This window comes from Macaca fascicularis, chromosome 15, assembly GCF_037993035.2.
Source record: "Macaca fascicularis isolate 582-1 chromosome 15, T2T-MFA8v1.1".
In the NCBI taxonomy this organism is placed as follows: Eukaryota; Metazoa; Chordata; class Mammalia; order Primates; family Cercopithecidae; genus Macaca; species Macaca fascicularis.
This window is the reverse complement of record NC_088389.1, coordinates 65,122,401-65,141,335: the sequence shown is the minus strand read 5'-3', so window position 1 is coordinate 65,141,335 and position 18,935 is coordinate 65,122,401. Positions and strand designations below refer to the sequence as shown.

Below are 18,935 nucleotides of genomic sequence, written 5' to 3'. Positions count from 1 at the left end.
CTTCTTTTGGAAGCTATTCCAGGACCCAGGCCGAGAGACAGCTTTGGGAGAATTGAAGCTGTTCTCCAACTACCGCCCCTTTCTTTGCCCCTCCAAAAGGGGCAAAGCTAGGCTTGGGGTATGGTCAAATGTCTCCTTCCAAGAATTTTCATCCTGTCATCTATGCCCAAAATGTTGAATAGGGTACTGGAGTGTTAGACCTTGGTGACATTTTCTGACTTGTGCTGTTTCTTAGAGTAGCCGCCTGCCCAGGCTGTGGAGTTGACATTCTGGTAGGTGTGTCAGCTGTGGCAGCAATTCCTTTGGAAAATGCCTACTCATGTTTAGAAGGCTGTGCCTGTGTTCAGTAAAGAGTCACTGGGGTCCTGTTGTGTTGGACACAGTCAAGGCACAAAATCAAATCCTATCCAGTACCTGACGGCCTGGGTGGGGTGGGGATCAGGTTTCACACACTCCAGTTTGTTGAGGTCTCTTGGAAAGCACAGCAAAGAGTAGCAGTAGGTGCTAAATCCCTTGTTTCTTTTCTTAGATTCTTGACTATCTCTTTGCACATGGACAGCTGTGTGAGAAGGGCTTCGACCCTCTTTTAGTGGAAGAGGCTCTGGAAATGCACCAGTGTTCAGAAGAAAAGGTGGGAATCTTCACGCTTCATGGGAACCCTCTGGAAAGGAGGGACCAAGTAGTCCGTCCTGGTTTTTTCCCTTGGCGCACACACAACCTTTTTGCTTTGCCAGTGACTACAGGTAGAGGCATATAAAGGGCAGAATCTCCCAAGTATTCAGACAGGCCGAGGCCTGTGTTTGGGTTGGTGGTTGAAGCATTGGGTTGAAAACTTTAGAATCCCAGTGAAGGGAAGGGAACATTGGCCTGAGCTAAAAACCAAACTTTTAGATGACTAGGGAGGGAGACTGCTGGACTTTTTGCCTAGACTGCTCTCTGAAGAGCAGCCATGTCTGGGTTCAGTTTCCTTCCTTGGTGGGAAGATGGATGTGGGTGGTGGGACCCAGATAGAGGTCGCAAGAGTGAGCTGGGACTGGGCTGACTCCTGAAGGTCGATGGCTGTCACCAAACCCGTCTGCCTTGGCTTCCACCACAGCCCACCTCTGCTTGCTAGGGGACCTTATGGAGACTCAATCCATTCCGCTTTCCCCCAGTCCCCCACACACATACTCCTTCACTCAGCTGTGCTGTGACCCCACCCTTTTCTTTAATCTGTGTTCTCTTCTCTCCCTTAGATGATGGAGTTTCTTCAGTTAATGAGCAAATTTAAGGAGATGGGCTTTGAGCTGAAAGACATTAAGGAAGTCTTGCTATTACACAACAATGACCAGGACAATGCTTTGGAAGACCTCATGGCTCGGGCAGGAGCCAGCTGAGACCAGGCCCTGTCTAGGCCCTGCCGCAGAACCACCATCCCTGGGAGGCCCTGCAGAGCCCATCTGTGGGGAAAGAGAAAGGGCAGCTTCCAGATTTTCTTTTGGGGGTTAGAAGGTCAGATGTGGAGGTTGTGCTCGCCAGTCTCTGTGAGCCTAGGCCCTGAGCTGGGGAGGTGGGGAAGATTCGGGCAAGTGCCCCCAGAACTGTCCTGGCTCCTTCCATATTAAACGTATTTGCATTTTGAGAAGTGTCCTTCCCACCTCAGTCCTCCAGAGAGACTGCCCTAGTCTTTCTGGGGTCTTGATGTCCTCAGCTAAAGCCTGGCCTAGTTGCTGAGAGGGGCTGGGGAGATGGGGCGGGAGGGCCAGACTCAGTGCTGCTGTGGAGCTAGGTGCTTCCCCTTCCCCCGAGACTGGTGGACTGAACTCTAATCAAGTTGAGTTCAAGTGAAAGATTCTTCCAGGGTTTTATTTTTTCCCCTCCTAACAAAGTCTCATAGTGTTAACACTGGTTCTGCAATGTCTCTGAGGTGCAAAGAATGCACTTTTCCCTATGGGGCCCAGAGTTTGCCTTTTCTGCCAGGCAGTCACCACGCTTCCCTACCCCAGCCTGTTTCTTTTGGCTTGGTTTGGACCACAGTCCTCTGCTATCCAGGGTTTTAGAGCCCCTGCTCTAGGAAACAGTTGTTAGTTTAAGAAATCATTGGCCCCTTCCCAGCACACTGAATGGGGGAGCAGACGGGCCATGATTTAGTCGGCCAGCACTAACTCCACCTCTGTTCTCCTTGAACAGCTTCCCTTCCAGCCCACTGCTTTAGGATGACACAATGAATAACACCTAGTCATAGAAATCAGTCTCTTTGGTTTGTTTTGTATTATGTTGTACATCATTAAAGATCTAAATACAAAGGATATACAGTCTTGATGAATCTAAAATAATTTGCTAACTATTTTGATTCTTCAGAGAGAACTACTAATAAAAATCTAAAAGGTATGTCTTGGTTTGATAACTTCTTTATTACCAAGGCTGTTTTGTGGGAGTGGGGGGCCATGTGGTATATAAAGAGATTTCTTGCTTAGATTTGCTGGGGATAGAGTAGGACCTAACCATTTTCTGTTTTGGAACTTTCTTCCCACTTCAGACCTGTCCCATTTTTTGGTTTGCAAAGGCAAGCCTAGACTGAGTCTTTTTAAACCTGACCCAGCTCCGTCCACAGACCAAGGACATAGGCCTTCCTGACTGTGGAGTTGGGATAGGCCGGACCTTCAGGGGGCTCACCCAGTAAAAGAGGAAGAAGCCCTTTTACTGTGAGCAGCCGGCATTTATGCATCATTTGCCACAAGCAGGACTGGATTTAAAACTGTCTCACCAGCTCTCAGTGATGCTGTTGTATGTGATAGAACAGGGTTCATTCCTAAAGTTTTTGTCCTTGATCTTGAAACTGTGCCATTGTCCCACTTGAGCTTTTGGCTAGATTGGGTCTTTTAAGGTTTTTAGTGATCATGTGAGGAGAGGCCGCAGTGCCCTGGGGCCAGAAGCACCAATAAGGATGCCCCCTGGCGGTCAGGTGAGGCACTGTGAGGCTGACAAGGTGGCTGGGCCAGGCTGCTAGTGTCTCAAGAGAGCCATTTAACCCTTCTCTTGGCCTTTTAATTAAGCCCTCCTTTTAAAACCGTAAAAAGTTATCCTTTATCTGAAGGAAATAAAAGCTCACATAGTAATGGGTGTTCGGGCCAAAATTGTGACTCATGAATCTCCATTTGACCCAGAGTGGCTTTAAAGTAATTGGCACCTGGAGGCTACTTTGTCTTCCCTGTCCTGAGCTACTTCCTGCTAAAAAGATAACACAGCAGGCGGAACTCGGCTGAATGCTTGTGTGTGAATTCTGTTTCAGAGGCCTCAGACTGTTGAACAGAGTACTCTGTGCCAAGGTTCCCAACACAGACCCCTGAGAGGCAGGGTGGCTGGGCAGGGTGAACTGGATGAGGACCAGGCTAGGAGATGGACTATTCCATGACGGGGCTGGCGAGTGAGGTGTCCCAGATAGGAGCCAGGAGGTGCCACGGAAGCATGAGAGTATCGGGCATTGTACAGAGGCCTTTCACCCCCACAAAAGTCAGGAGAAAAATTGATGTGTGACACAGGCACCCTCTTCTGTCTCAAAACTGGATTGCAGGAAGGGAAGGGAGCTGTACGTATAATGCCTGTCCCACATCTGCTGCTGTTAGTGACACATCAAGTCAAGGTTTGACCAATCTACATTTTTAAAAACGCCTCTAAATCCCCAAATCAATCTCCAAGGGCTGATGGGGCAGAGCTCACCCCACCCCTGTCCCCCAGCACCAATGTTTGAGTTTGGGCCAGTGTTTAGTCTTCTAAGTCAGGCACAGAATTCAGCTGGTGAAGCCTCTGGGCTCAGCATGTTGTCTTCTGTGTCTTATGACCTCTGACCTCTAGGCTACCACTGACCACCCCATCCTCTGATCCCCAAACTTAGAAACATCTTCAGGGTTATTAGACCCAAATATGTTCCCACAGGCAAGGGGGTCAATTAAGCACATTCTCTAGGCCCAAGGGAAAGGCATTAGGTTCTTCAGCCTGGCCCACCCTTGGAGGGGCTCCTGTGCATGGAACTGAGGGAGAAGCTGGGACCTATGAGGCCACGTGGGGCTGGGGTGAGGCTAGCACAGGCAGGACCAGCGTGTAGGGTTCTGGTGTGTGCAGGGAGGACCTGGCAGAGGCTCCTCCAGCCCCTGAGAGCCCAGCACAGGCTCCTGCAGGGCCCCCGCTGTCTCGGCACAGGGTCTGGCTCTAAGACGCCACTGTTCCCTCAGGGGCTGCGGCGGGCCCGTGGCAGGTAAGATAGAGCTGCAGCTGGCTCCTCAGACTCTGGATGCACTTGGATTTCAGAAACATGATTTCATCCAACTGGGTCACAAAATCTTCAAAATCCTGAGAAGGAAACAAGGGACGAATACAGCTTTTGCTCTTGCTGGCGCTCTGCCAGATCTGCTTTTTTAGTCCCTCCTCTGGCAGGAAAGTTTCCGAACCCAGGCCACACTTCAGGCAGGAGAACATGTAGGATAGTTGCTATGGCACAGGGTAGGGCCCGCTGCTCTGCATTCGACACACTTTCCAAGCAGAGGAGTATTTTGTAGGGCAGAAGGGTATTTGGTAGAAATACCTACATGTGGTAGGCAGCAGACGGTCACTGTTAGTCACAGGGAGGGGCCCCGACAAACCACTTGGAAGGCAAAGCAGCTAAGGATAGAAGCTAGAAACATTTTAGCCTGAGAAAGGCAAGTGTTGCACCATCTCCCACCTGTACCTATACTCAAGATGTCTCAAAGGCGTGGCAAGAGGAGGGGCGAGGCCTCAGTCACGGTTAGTGTGTGCCAGGAGACCCTTTCCCCAGACACAGCCACAGCAAACAAGGATGACCATCAAATTAGCTGCAGGCTAATTCCCAACAGCCCGTGAGTGTCCAGCCAGGGCTACTTACATTAGAAGCCAGCTGGCTCATCAGCGTCTCCTCCTTGAAGCCAAGCTCAGCCATTTCATCCAGCTGTTCCTGGTGTGCTCGGATGACCACCTGCCTGGGAACACCAGAGAGAACACCGTGATCTTCCTGGCCTCCCAGCCTCTCCTGGGTAGCTTTCTGGAGCTGATCTCATTTCTAAGCTGAGAGCTGCCTCTGCCGAAAATGGTCAAGGTTTTGACCAAGGCCATCTTAACACCCAGCTCCCCCTCACCTGCTCTTTCTCAGGATTAGGTAAGGAATTATGGAGTACCAACGAGATACAGGGAGGGAGACGGGCTTCCCAAGCTGTCCCCTGCCTCCTCAGCAGTACTGAGGGGCAGGGCCGGGTGCTGCTGCTTTTCCACAGGAGCTGCCCATTTCCCACAGCTTCCCTGCAGAAAGGCTCTCAAGGCTGTGACTGCAACTGGCATACTTGGCACAAGATGGAGCCTATTGCTTGGTCTGCTCTCATTTCTACTTCCTGTGGAGGGGCCCGGGACCAAAGCAGAGTGTTGGAGCTAGAAGCAGACTGGCTCACCTGCATACCCCTGCATGGCTTCTCTTTGTCCATGACAAAACACTAAGCTGGAGTGGAGGGTGAGTGCAAAAGGGGCTCAAGTCTTAGGGAAAGTGTCCAACTTACTGTGCTTGCTCCAGGGTGTGCTGATGGAGTGTCCCTGCAGAATTGGGAGAGCAGCTGGGAACCAAGGGAGAACTTGGCCTTGCTAAGCACCTTGAGATAGGCCTGGGTTTGAGCCATGTGACATTCTCACCATTGCAGGGCAACTTGATGGGGTCTGTGGACAAACCAAACTCCTGCCAACCAAGCCTTGTAGGATGTTTTCTCTCCTGGGCCCAGAGCTGGTCAGTCATATCACTACTTCCTGTTCGTGGGGTGAGCGCAGGTCCAGAATGGGGTACCCCCATATGTATGGTGGAGAAGGACTTTCCTAGGAAACCCCAGGAGCCATCCAGCACCGTCTCCTCTGCATCAGCATCATACTGCTCACTACCCACATGTTCGTGGGAGAAAAGTACAGTATCTCTGCTCTGGCAGGCCTCTCCCAGGTCTGCCTCCCTGCCAGGCAGCTTGTCAGCTGGGTGCTGATGGATGGGTGATGGGGACAGAGCTGGAAGATCACCACCAGGCTTATTATCAGGGGGAGATGATGAGAGCCACAGGTGCTCAGTTGCTGAAGACACTGGCAAGGCTGCCTCTCGATCACCAGATGGCACTGTGTGGCCCACAACTGGGCCTCCTGTGCTCTCTGCCACTAGACTGTGCATAGCCCCATCCTGGACCAGCTGCTCCAAGGGAGGAGACCCTTCATTTTCTGGGTTCTCCAGGAGGGACACGGTGAGGGGAGCCATGAGTCCAGAAGCATATTCAGTGTTCGTGCCTAACTGCCCCCTAGGGTCCTCTCCTGGGACAGGATGACTGTTTTTTACAGTGTTGGTCACCTGGATTGGGCCGTCTGCACTTACTTCTCTTAGAGGTGTGGTAGCTGTGTCTCTTTGGTCTGGGGATCCAGGAACTGCAATGTGGGACAATGAGAAAGTGAAACCATCTTCCTCAGGGGATGGCAAGTTGCCCTCATTCTGCCCAGAAACCTCACTTTGGGAGGCATCCTGTCTGAGATCAAAGGAAGAGCCTCCACCTCTTTCCTGTCTATATATGAAATCTACCTGCGAACAGTAAGGCTTCTCTGCCAGGCTGTCTCTGGGAGAAGGCCCTGAGGAAGTAGAGTTGTCTCTGCTCCAGTCCACGGGCCCCTTCCTTGGGCTGCAGCTGTGATCGAGTGCTGCTCTGCTGTGGTTTATGGGGTCCCTGGAGTCCACCCAGCTTTTAGTTAGATCTTTCTTGTCACCTGTCCTGGGGCTAGAAAACAGACTCTGCTGTCTTTCTGCCACCTGCTTCTCAGGACCCTGCCCCCATGTCTGGTGCAGGAAGAATGAATCTTCACTATTTTCCAGAGTGTTCCTTTGCTTTGTGGCCCTCTGACTAGAGACGTGTGAAAAAGAATCTTCACTGAAATCACTGTCATCAAGGTCCTCTACTTGGGCTCCATCATGGTTGTCAGAGTAAGAGTGGAACAGAGAGGGAGTCTCATTCGTGAGCTGACCCCCTGGGGGCCTGTACTGGCATAAAGACCTTTTCAGTGGTTGGTATTTTAACTTCTGTTGGAGGAGAGGTGGCTGTTGGAACTGCTGGTGATAGAAACGCAGATGTTCCTCCCTCTCCTTCTGCTGTGTCGGGATATTTGTCCAAGCTTCAGAGGCAGGCCTAGCAGGCGTGCCCCTCTGGTTGTCTTGACTGTACTCAGCTCTGTGGTGGGCATTGCCAAAGGAGAGCTCAACTCGCGACACAAGCTGCTTCTGTACTGGCTGCACGGTCTGCACTTTCTTGCACTTGGTGGACACCTTACCACGCACTAGGCCTTCTGGGCCTGAGGCCCTGCTTCCCCACCCAAGGGCAGTTTTGTTGCCCATTCGATTTTTCTCAGAGCACAATGGTGCTGACTCTTCTGCCCTTTTTTTGACCAAATGTCCAGAGCGCACGGGTCCTTTCACAGGGCTAGCATGAATGACCCACTCTTGTGAAGGACTCCCTCTGGAGTCACCCTTTTTACCAGAGACCTTAGGTGCAGAAGCAAAAGGAATGTTGGGTGAGTGGCTGGTCAGAGGATGGACCTTCCCTCTTGTGGAGCCAGGGGCTGCCACTGTGAGTGACTGCTGAAGTCCCAGCTTGACTTTTTTGGGAGAACATTTGTCCCCTGACAAAACCCCAGGGGAGCTCTGAATTCGTTTTGGAGAGGAGTTTCCAGATGTCCGATTTTGACTGGTAACTGAAGTGTAACACTTAATGCCTTTCTTTAGTTCTTTGACCCTGTAAATAATCATTTTATGTTAAATGTGTATTTTCACACGTTCTGCAATTCCTTTTCTATAGCTTTCTGGGAAAACAAAAACCAAAGAAGAGTATTACAAGGATTGGGAGTTACTTCTTTACCTGGGATAGAATAAGAGGAAAAGGGAACATTCTGTTTCAGCATGAGATACCCCTCTGTACCTGAATGAAGAAGAGCAGTGTTGGCTGGCTGTAGTGGCTCACATCTGTAATCTTAGCACTTTGGGGGGTTGAGGCAGGAGGATCGTTTGAGCCCAGGAGTTCAAGACCAACCTGGGCAACATAGCAAGACCTCGTCTCTACTAAAAATAAAAAAATTAGCCAGGCATGGTGATGCGTGTCTGTAGTCCCAGCTACTTGGGAGGCTGAGGCGAGGAGTATTGCTTGAGCCCCGGAGTTCGAGGCTGCAGTGAGCCATGATCACACTATTGCACTCCAGCCTGGGTGACAGGGTAAGACTCTGTCTTTAAAAAACAAACAAACGAGAAAGAACAGTGTCTTCCCTGAGGATGTAAGCATGCACCCAACATTCTACGATCAGAAGAAGCCTTTTGGAAATCACCATAGCCCCACGTACGGGACAGGCCAGAGATGCCAGTCTCAGAAGTGCACTGTGTTCATGCAGGGCCCACACTGCTTCCTGGAGGGAGGCCAACTCAGGAGTCTGTGTCCACCACTTACCTGCAATCCCGCAGAGTCCTCTTTTTCTGCAAACCACCCCCTTTCAGGCTTCTCTGGAAAAACCTGCTGGTACCTCAGGAAGCTAAACCTCCAGAAATACGCAGGCTTGTGCTCATTCCATTAAGGGAAAAATGACTTGTCTATTCCCAGGGTTTCTCAACCTTAACACTATTGACATTTTGTACCAGATAATTATTTCTTGAAGGACGTTTAGTAGCATCCTTGGCCTCTGCTCACTAGATGCCAGTAGCACTTCTTCCCAGTCATGGCAATCAAAAACGTCTTACCTACTGGGAGAGGCACATGTGACCACAGGGTGAGAGATGGAAGGAATCCCAGCAGATACCACAATCACCCATAAAGAGGCCTGGCCAGGCAGGCAGAGTTGCTGGCTCTGACACCAACTCCTAGTGAGCCTTTGGAAAGATCCTAGCCTTCTCTGGGCCTCACTTTATCCTCTAACATGTCTGGGTTGGGCCCTTCTGGACATACATAGCTCTAAGTGATTCTGCCTTGACAAGTCATATGTCTTCTATCTCTTACAATTTGGGCTGAGGCCAGCAGGAAGAAAACATCACTGAGCCTTCCACCCATTAATATTTCACTTCCCACTAGCCATTTAAAAGCCACTGACAGAGTCAACTCCTGAACAAGGGAATGTGTCATCTTCCTCTTGTCATGCTTGCAAAGTGATAGGGCCTACCAGGTCACAGTCTTCAAATGACTAATTGCCAAAAACAAGGCTGTGGCACTCAAAGTCAGATCCCTGTGTGTGTGTGAGTGGGAGAGACATGTGCGTGCACTTGCACACACACACGTGCACATGTGTTGCACACACACGCCTGCTGCACAGGCACGCACATGCACACTTACACACAGCCTGCCATCTGGGAGCTGACTTACCGGTCAGCATAGCGCAAGGTATTCAGAGTGTGTTCAGTGGCCACGTGGCTTGGTGAGATGTTGGCGATCATGCAGGTTTTGGCATTGCCAATGAAAGAATCCTTCAGGACCTGTCCAAAACAGAAGGCAGGTCAATGAGTGAAGTCAATTAACAAAGTGCATACTGACTACTTAGTAGGTGCAGGATGCTGGGCCACAGTTCCCTTCTGCCCACAAAAAGGTAATTCACAAAATAAACAATACAAATGGCAAATAAACACAGAAAAAGGTACTCATCACATCACCAATCCAAAAAATGCAAACAAACCATTTAAAAACCCGGTATTTTTAGGTCATAAGATTAAGAGACTAATGATGCTCTTCCCCGGTGAGGGTCCAGGAAAATGGGTACTCTTCTATGCTGGCATGTACCATGAACTGGACAAACTTTCCAGAGGGCAGTTTGGCAATATGTGAAAATGTAAAAAGAAGCCAGGCACGGTGGCACTCACCTGTAGTCCCAGTTACTCAGAAGGCTGAGGCAGAAGGATCGCTTGAGCCCAGGAGTTCAAGACTAGCCTGGGCAACATAGCAAGAACCTATCTCCAAAACAACAACAACAACAACAACAACAACAAAAAACAAAACCAGGAAAAAGTATGTATACTCTTGGTTTGGCAATCACACTTCTAGGACTTTATCCTATGGAGATAATGGCTCAATTGACCAAAAAAGGTATGTATGATATTCATTACATTATTTATAATAGTAATATTTAGTAAAAATCTAGGTATCTATAAACAGGTAACAAACTAAATAATTATACACTGAATATAATAAAACCATTAAAAATGATTATACCTGTACTCAGGAACACAGAAAGATATCTAAAGCTTATATCTTCAAGGGAAAAAGGTGTATGATCCCATAACTCCGTAAGCGGATCCATATGAGGCTACACAGGCGGAGAGATGACTAGAAGGAAGTTCATTAACATAGCAGTGTGTGGTTATCACTGAGGTCTGGGACTTTAAGTTATGTTTTACTTTCTTCTTTACACTTGTATGTAGAATTGGAATTCTGATGTTTTAATTAAAAAGAAACACATTTTCTGGGAATGGGGAACTTGTCTTAAAAAATAACAGAGCTGGCTGGGTACAGTGGCTCATGCCTATAATCCTAGCACTTTGGGAGGCCAAGGCAGGCAGATCAGCTGAGGTCAGGAGTTCAAGACCAGCCTGGCTAACATGGCGAAATCCCGTCTCTACTAAAAATACAAAAATTAGTGAGGCATGGTGGCACACACCTGTAGTCCCAGTTACTCCAGGGGCTTGAGGCAGGAGAATCGCTTGAACCCAGGAGGTGGAGGTTGCAGTGAGCCAAGATCACACCACTGCACTCTGGCCTGGGTGACAGAGCGAGACTCCCTCTCATAAATAAATAAGTAAGTAAGTAAAAAATAACAGAGCCAATGTCAGAATCAGGACTAACCACCTATAAGCAGGTTCCTGGGTCCCTGGTTAAAATCATGTTTGAGAAGACCTAACCCACAGATCACCAACTGTGATGGGTAAGGAACTATATTCTTACAGGTTCTGCCCAGGTCCTGTGGAGCCACTACTCTAGCTGCACAGAATAAAACTCTGCCCATGTGCGGGGCTGGCTTCATCCTGCAGCATACAAAAAGATCTTCTCCTAGATATCCCTCTACCTTGTCTGTTCTCCACTGTGCACAGGACACAAGGCGAAAAAGAACCCAGGACACCCACAACTGTCTTCACAGCTGTTTATACCTAGGTACACCCTCCCATGCCACTCTTCCACAGACATCATGAATACTGATTTAACATCTACTGGAGTTTTCTGTTAATAAAGAGGCACATTTTCATGACAGAAAAACAAAACAAAACAAAAACCCTATTTGTTCCACTAAGAATAATCATAGTTAACATTTATGTAATTTTTTTGTGTAGTGTTTTTCTTCTTGTCACACATTTAAAAAATGATAAAAACAAAAAGTGGTCATACAGCACATGATCTTTTAAATGAAAAGTTGCAGTTTCACCTTTATTCCCATTGTTACTTCCAAATAGATCCAATGCTGTTTCTTCTGCATCTTTTTAAACGTTTTTTCCTGTGTGGCTATGTAATAGTAGAAATCACATAGGCAATCACATTATTACCTTGTTCTACAGCTTGCTTTTTTCACATCACAAAAGATCTTGGTCATCTTTCCTATCAGTACATGTAGAAAATCTAACTCATTCATTTTAACTGCCTGAAGCCATTATTTTTTTGTGCCAAAACATTGGTCTAAGTCTTAGAGCCAAGAAAGTATCAAGTACGGCTACACCACCCTATTCAATGCAAAGGCTTAGAGACTCCACTAATTCAGCATTTTCTTTTCTAAGATGAGGTCTCTTTTGGACCCAGGCTGGAGTGCAGTGGCATGATCACAATTCACTGCAGCCTCAACCTTCTGGGCTCGAGTAATCCTCCTGCCTCAGCCTCCCAAGCAGCTGGGACCACAGGCACGAGCCACCACACCCGGCTAATTTTTAAATGTTTTTGTAGCAAGGTTGTTCGGGCTGGTTTGGAACTCCTCAGCTCAAGCAATCCTCTTGCCTCGGCTTCCCAAAGTGCTGGGATTACAGACATGAGCCACTGTGCCCTGCCCAGAGTTACCATACACTGGAAATAAACAGAAAGGTGGTGACCAGAACAGCGCTGCTGTCCCCAAGGAACCCCTGCCGCCCATACTGCAGACTTTTCTGCCTGAGTCTGCCCCTTCCTAAAGTCCTATAACAGGCTGAGTATCCCTTCTCTGAAATGCTTGGGAAGAAAAGTGCTTTGGATTTCAGATTTTTTTTTTTTTTCAGATTTTGGAATATTTGCATTATACTTCTGGTTGAACATCCCTAACCCAAAAATCTGAAATCCTTTGAGCATCATGACACTCAAAAAGTTTTTAATTTTGGCCAGGCATAGTGGCTTACACCTGTAATCCCAGCACTTTGGAAGGCTGAGGCAGGCAGATCGTTTGAGCTCAGGAGTTCGAGGCCAGCCTAGGCAACATGGTGAAACCCTGTCTCTACCAAAAAAAAAAAAAAAAAAAAAAAAGCCAGGCATGATGGCATGCACCTGTAGTCCCAGCTACCCGGGAGGCTGAGGTGGGAGGACTGCTTGAGCCTGGGAGGCAGAGACCACAGTGAGCCAAGATCACACCACTGCATTCCAGCCTGGGTGACAGAGCAAGATCCTGTCTCAAAAACAACAACAACAACAACAAAAAGTTTTGATTTTTGAAGCATTTCAGATTTCAGATCCTTAGATTAATGATACTCAATTTGTAGACAGAGTTCCTGGAAGGAATGTGACTCCTCTCCTTCTCTTTTCCCCACTATGCCCAGCATCATGTCTTACTGACAGTGGATGCTCAACTGAATGAACAAATATATGAAATAAGGAAGAAATGAATGAATCAGAACAAACTCAAGGCTCACATTTCACTTTACCTGAGTTAGTTTGCTTTGCCTGAAGGGAGTATGGGTGTGTTCCTGATCCAGTGCTCGGATACATTCTTTCAGCTGCAAAGGGGGAGAATAAGCACATCAAGTGTCATGTGCAAAGGGAGAGTAATAGATCTGATGCCACCTCTACAAGAAGCTTGTTTTTCTTCAATAAACCACACTCAGACAATCCTCCAAAAGGAAGTCAAAATGGCCTGTAGTTTCCATTCAACAAGAGAAACCAAGCTAGATTGGGAAACACCATCCTGTGCTGCCTAGCTGAAGGCCTCCCGGCTTAGAGGCTGGGATCCTAGGATTGGCCCTGAGTTGATGGCGGGGAACAGACAGACGCTGGGACCTACCCTCAGGTCCTAGAGTTCAAGCTCATGTGGTGGTAGTTCTGGCTTGCTGGCTCCCTTTCTCTCCTCACATTCTTTCCAACTGTTGATACACTTAAATAGACAAAATATCTACATCCACTTCCCCGCTCCCTGCTCACACATGCACACCTGTTGGTGTAGATTCAAGTACAGATGCAGACATAAACTATCTGAATGGGGTAGGAGAAATTCTAGAGTCAGAGCTAGAAGGAAACTGAGAAATCACCTAGGCCTACCCCCTCATTTTATTTATTTTTTTCTTAATTTTTTTTTTTAGAGATGGGGTCTCTGTATATTGCCCAGGCTGGTCTCAAATGATCCTCCTGCCTCAGCCTCCCAGAGTGCTGGGATTACAACCAGCACTTTGACCACACACGTCCAGTCAAACCCTTCATTTAAAAACAGCAGGGTCTGTGGCCCAAAGGCAAAGGAATGTGACTTGCTCCTGGGTGTACACCCTCAGTGAGAAGCGCTCACTGGGCATGATGAGGACAGCAGAGATCTGAGTATGTGGACGTCCAGGGGAAACACTCCCATCGGAACACAGTGGTGGGGCTGCAGGGGGCAAGATGAAGGAGGAGAGACCTTCTATTTCTGAGTGATGCATCTAGGCTAAAAGACAGTAAAATAAAAGGAAAGGAGCTGGGTGCAGTGGCTCAAGCCTGTAATCCCAGCACTATGGGAGGCCAAGGCGGGCAGATTATTTGAGGTCAGGAGATTGAGACCAGCTTGGCCAACATGGTGAAACCCCGTCTCTACTAAAAATATACACACACACACACACACACACAATTAGCCAGGCATGGTGGCATGTGCCTGTAATCCCAGTTACTCAGGAGGCTGAGAAAGGAGAAAAGCTTGAACCCAGGAATTAGAGGTTGCAGTGAGCTGAGATCATGCCACTGCACTCCAGCCTGGGCGACAGAGGGAGACTCTGTCTCAAAAAAAAAAAAAAAAAAAAAGAGGGAAGAAGGTGGAAGCAATCCCTTGGAAGTGCCACCAAGAACAGGTAGTTTGCCTCCACAGTATGCTATGGCTGTTCTTAGCAGCAGCCATAGATGCCCGCAACTGCCCTACCACTATCCAAGAAGCCGCAGGCTATAAACAGGTGTGAGGAAATTTCCTCTTCTATTAAAAATCTATCCAGTATTCCCCAACTTTAGCACTGAGAAGATTCTCCACTGGGGATGAACAAGTAATCAAACCCTGCCCCTCACAGACTTAAATTCAAGTGTGGCTTACAAGCTTTTTTTTTTTTTTTTTAAATAAAAAAAGTTTGGCTCCCTCTCTCACCCTCCCAACTTATCCCTCGTGAGGTCTGGAAAGAATGTACCTAGCTGGAGACTTCAGTTCTGATCAAAAAGAAGTAAATAATGTGGAGCGGCACAAGGCAGCATATACAGCTGGAAAAAGGAATGAAAAAGAGCTCTATGTACAGCCATGGAGTGATCTCGAGGATGCCATGAAGTGACAAAAGCAAAGTGCAAAACAGTGCTCAGAGTATGTTAGCATTTTTCTAAGAAAAGGGGTGAGTGCAAACATACATAGACAGAAGAAAAATGATTTTACAAGGGGAGGAAGGTAACAAGGTTGAGAGTACAGGGATGGAAACTATACTTCTTTGAATGTGGCTTATTTTACAATTTTTACTTTAAAACCACGTAAATTTTTTTGCTTTTTGTTTGTTTGTTTGTTTAAGAGATGGGGTCTCACTTTGTATCTCAGGCTGGAGTGCAGTAGCACAATCACAGCTCACTGCTGCCTTGAATACCTGGGCTCAAGTGATCCTCTCGCCTCAGCCTCCCAAGTAGCTGGGGTTATAGATGCACACCACCACACCCAGCTAATTTGTAAATGTTTTGTAGAGACGGGGTCTCCCTATGATGCCCAGGCTGGTCTTGAACTCCTGGGCTCAAGTGATCCTCCTTCCTTGGCCTCCCAAAATGCTGGGATTACAGGTGTGAGCCACAGCTCCTGACATAAATGTTTTAAAATAATTACAAAATAAGGTTAAATCAAAATAAATAAGGCAATTCTTAAAACCAAAACCAAACAAATTAACCTAACGCTATGAAACTGGTAGGCTTAAACACACAGAGAAGAATTATTTCAAGTGATTTGACAGCATAATATTATGACTGTACATCCTTAGTGGGATACAACCCAATCAAAAAGAAAATTGCGATAAAAATCTTGAACTGAATTAATCATATTATAAATAATATTATCATTATTTTGAAATATATATATTAAAGTAGAACAAATAAATGTTGTTAGGAACTAAGATTTCTAGCATAGGAGAAAAAAGAGACAAATACACATTTATAGAAATTAAATAAAAACCCTGTAATTTTATTTTTTTAATATTATTATTCATTGGCTTTCTTCAGATGAGGTAAGTTTATTTTCTGAGTCAGGGTCTTGCTTTGTTGCCTAGGTTGGAGTGCAGTGGTGTAATCATGGCTCACTGTAGCCTCAACCTCCTGGGCTCAAGCAATCCTCCCACTTCAGCCTCCCGAGTAGCTGTGACTACAGGCGTGTGCCACCACGCCCAGCTAATTTTTAAGTTTTTTGCAGACATGGGGTCTCATTATGTTGCTCAAGCTGGTCTCAAATTCCTGGGCTCAAGTGATCTGTCCACCTTGACCTCCCAAAGTGCTGGGATTAGATGTGTGAGCCACTGAGCCTGGCCTGCAATCTTAAACTGATTTATTACTATAAATCCCACATATGTTTTTCTCTTTCAAAACAAAAAATAACACCTTATTTATTAGCTCTGTCCACTGAAAAGGGCCAGAAGCAAGGACTAACACAGTAGTGATAAGCACCCCTAGCACACAAACTGAAGTCTCTAAATACCATTTCCTTCTCAAAAAAAAACAAGGCTCGACCGGGTGTGGTGGCTCATGCCTGTAATCCCAGCACTTTGGGAGACCAAAGCGGGCAAATCATGAGTTCACGAGTTCAAGACCAGCGTGGCCATCATGGTGAAACCCTGTCTCTACTAAAAATACAAAAAATTAGCTGGTTGTGGTGGCAGGTGCCTGTAATCCCAGCTACTCGGGAGGCTGAGGCAGGAGAATTGCTTGAACCTAGCAGGCAGAGGTTGCAGTGAGCCAAGATCGTGCCACTGCACTCCAGCCTGGGCGACAATGTGAGACTCCATCTCAAAAAAAAAAAAAAAAAAAAAAGAAAAGAAAAGAAAGAAGGAAAGAAAGAAAAAGAAACCAAGACTCATTGAAGAAACGGCTGATTCAAGGTCTGGGGAGGGAAATGTATAAAATGAGCCTAGAACATAGGCTCTTATATCAGAAAGTCAGGACGCTATCAAGAATGAGTAGAGTTGTGCCAAAAAGACACAGGAACATTCTTAAAAGAGCTCCTATTGGCTAAATATGTTGAATTTAAGCAGCAAAAAAATATATAATGATTTCAATGAGTTCATAATAATACAAAAAAGGTAAACAACAACAACAAAACAAACTCATGTTATGTTTAGGTAACATGACCACCAACTCATTCTGAAAAGTGGTGAATAAATTAAAGAATCATCTTGCTTCCACTACAAACTATATGTCAGGATAATCAGATAGCTGAGGGAAAATTCTTCTTTTCAGCTAATACATACAGAACGAATATTAGAATTAGAATATCATCATTCTGGAACACTTAATGAAATAATAGATATAGATGAGATTCTTCAATGGCTGACAAAATTCTTAGATTAAAAACAGCTGAATGTCCTTAACAGAGGCTAAGGGGGAAAAAAGTAAAAATAAATAAAATAAAAAATAAAGGCTGAAAGGAAACTTTATGATAGAGGAATTAGGCTGACAACACTTGAATCTCTTTTCAATCTTAAAATCACAAAGAGAGACAACCAGATAGTCTCTATCTCCTAATGTATTGCTATAAAAAATCTAAGAACTACCTATGAATTGCTTTTGCCAAAAAATACAGAACCTAAATCTGATCACATCTGTAATTCAGGACTGTCCCAACAGAAATACATGAGCCACAAATGCAAACCACATATGTAATTCTAAATTTCTAATAGTCATATCTTTTTTTAAAAAAGAAAAAGAGGCCGGGCGCGGTGGCTCATGCCTGTAATCTCAGCACTTTGGGAGGCTGAGGCAGGCGGATCACAAGGTCAGAAGATTGAGACCATCATGGCTAACACGGTGAAACTCCGTCTCTACTAAAAAAAAAAAATACAAAAAATTAGCCGGGTGTGGTGGCGGGCGCCTGTAGTCCCAACTACTCGGGAGGCTGAGGCAGGAGAATGGCGTGAACCCAGGAGGTGGAGCTTGCAGTGAGCCGAGATTGCGCCACCGCACTCCTGCCTTGGCGGCAGAGCAAGACTCCGTCTCAAAAAAAAAAAAAAAGAAAAGAAAAAGAAACAAATTAATGTTAATTATATATTTTATTTAACTCAGTATATCCAAAATATTATTTCAGCATGCAGTCAGTATGAAAAAAATAAATGAGATATTCTACAAGCTTTTTTGGTAATCAAAATCTAGTGTGTATTTTACATTTAGAGCATATCTTAATTTAGACCATCCACATTTCAAGTGCTCAGTTGCCACATGTGGCTGGTGGCTACCATAGTGAACAATACGGCTATAGAGTCTAGCCACCTGACAGGAAACATAAAGGATAATGAGTAACACGTTAAACATCAACACAAGGATGCAGGTGGCCAAGTACAGAATGTGGTAAATCTTACTGGACAAGTGACCCAGTTTTCTTCAACCAATACACTGATATAGAAAAAATGAAAGAGGGAGTAAGAACTTACATAGGATTTTATTTGCATCTTGATTTGAACAAGTTAACTATAAAAAGACATTTATGGAACAATTAGAGGAATTATAATACTTACCGGATAATAAAGAATTACTTCTTTAGGTATGATAATGTCATTACGGCTACATTAAAAAGTAAGAGTATCTCTTTGAGATATATTAAAAAAATTTTTTTTTTTGAGATGGAGTCTTGCTCTGTTGTTGCCCAGGCTGGAGTGCAGTGGCATGATCTCGGCTCACTGCAACCTCCACCTCCTGGGTTCAAGAGATTTTCCTGCCACAGCCTCCCAAATGGCTGGGGTTGTAAGAGCCTGCCACCATGCCCAACTAATTTTTGGTATTTTTAGTAGAGACAAGGTTTCACCATGTTGGCCAGGCTGATCTACCTGAAGTGATCCACCCTCCTCAGCCTCCGAAAGTGTTGGGATTACAGGTGTAAGCCACCGTGCCCAGCCAAGATATATATACAGTATTTATGGAATAAATGACATGATGACTAGGATTTTCTTTCTTTTTTTTTTTTTTTTTTTTGAGACTGAGTCCCACTCTGTCTCATTGCACCAGGCTGGGGTGCAATGGCACAATCTCGGCTCACTGCAACCTCCGCCTCCTGGGTTCAAGCAATTCTCTTGCCTCAGCCTCCTGGGTAGCTGGGATTACAGGCGCCCGGCACCATGCCCAGCTAACTTTTGTATTTTTAGTAGAGACAGAGTTTCACCATGTTGGCTAGTCTCGTCTCGAACTCCTGACCTCAAGTTATCCACCTGCCTCGGCCTCCCAAAGTGCTGGGATTATAGGTGTGAGCCACCGCGCCCAGCTGGACTTTCTTTAAAATAATCTAACTCGGGGAGGGAAGGGGTTGATTAG

The 18,935-nt window shown here is 46.2% G+C and overlaps 2 protein-coding genes across 20 annotated transcripts in view; one reads left to right on the top strand and one right to left on the bottom strand.

The window, feature by feature from the left end:
• Positions 1-2,370, top strand: part of UBAP1 (ubiquitin associated protein 1) — a 73,950-nt gene extending 71,580 nt beyond the window's left edge. For all 13 annotated transcript variants that reach the window (XM_005581493.4, XM_005581495.4, XM_065531012.2 and 10 more), the window contains 2 exons: positions 530-631; positions 1,236-2,370. In XM_005581493.4, the coding sequence (XP_005581550.2) occupies positions 530-631; positions 1,236-1,376 (243 nt within the window). In that variant the 3' untranslated portion in view covers positions 1,377-2,370. The remainder of the gene's footprint in view (positions 1-529; positions 632-1,235) is intronic.
• The window catches only part of KIF24 (kinesin family member 24), a 91,272-nt gene that overhangs the window by 11,921 nt on the left and 60,416 nt on the right, over positions 1-18,935 (bottom strand). For 4 of the 7 annotated variants that reach the window (XM_005581468.5, XM_074017260.1, XM_065530998.2 and 1 more), the window contains 5 exons: positions 12,884-12,955; positions 9,390-9,499; positions 5,541-7,784; positions 4,880-4,973; positions 2,222-4,329 (listed from right to left, as the gene is read on the bottom strand). In XM_005581468.5, the coding sequence (XP_005581525.3) occupies positions 4,189-4,329; positions 4,880-4,973; positions 5,541-7,784; positions 9,390-9,499; positions 12,884-12,955 (2,661 nt within the window). In that variant the 3' untranslated portion in view covers positions 2,222-4,188. Of the gene's footprint in view, positions 1-2,221; positions 4,330-4,879; positions 4,974-5,540; positions 7,785-9,389; positions 9,500-11,433; positions 11,511-12,883; positions 12,956-18,935 lie in introns of those variants that run through there. The other 3 variants (XM_074017262.1, XM_045373379.3, XM_005581470.5) reach the window with 3 other exon arrangements.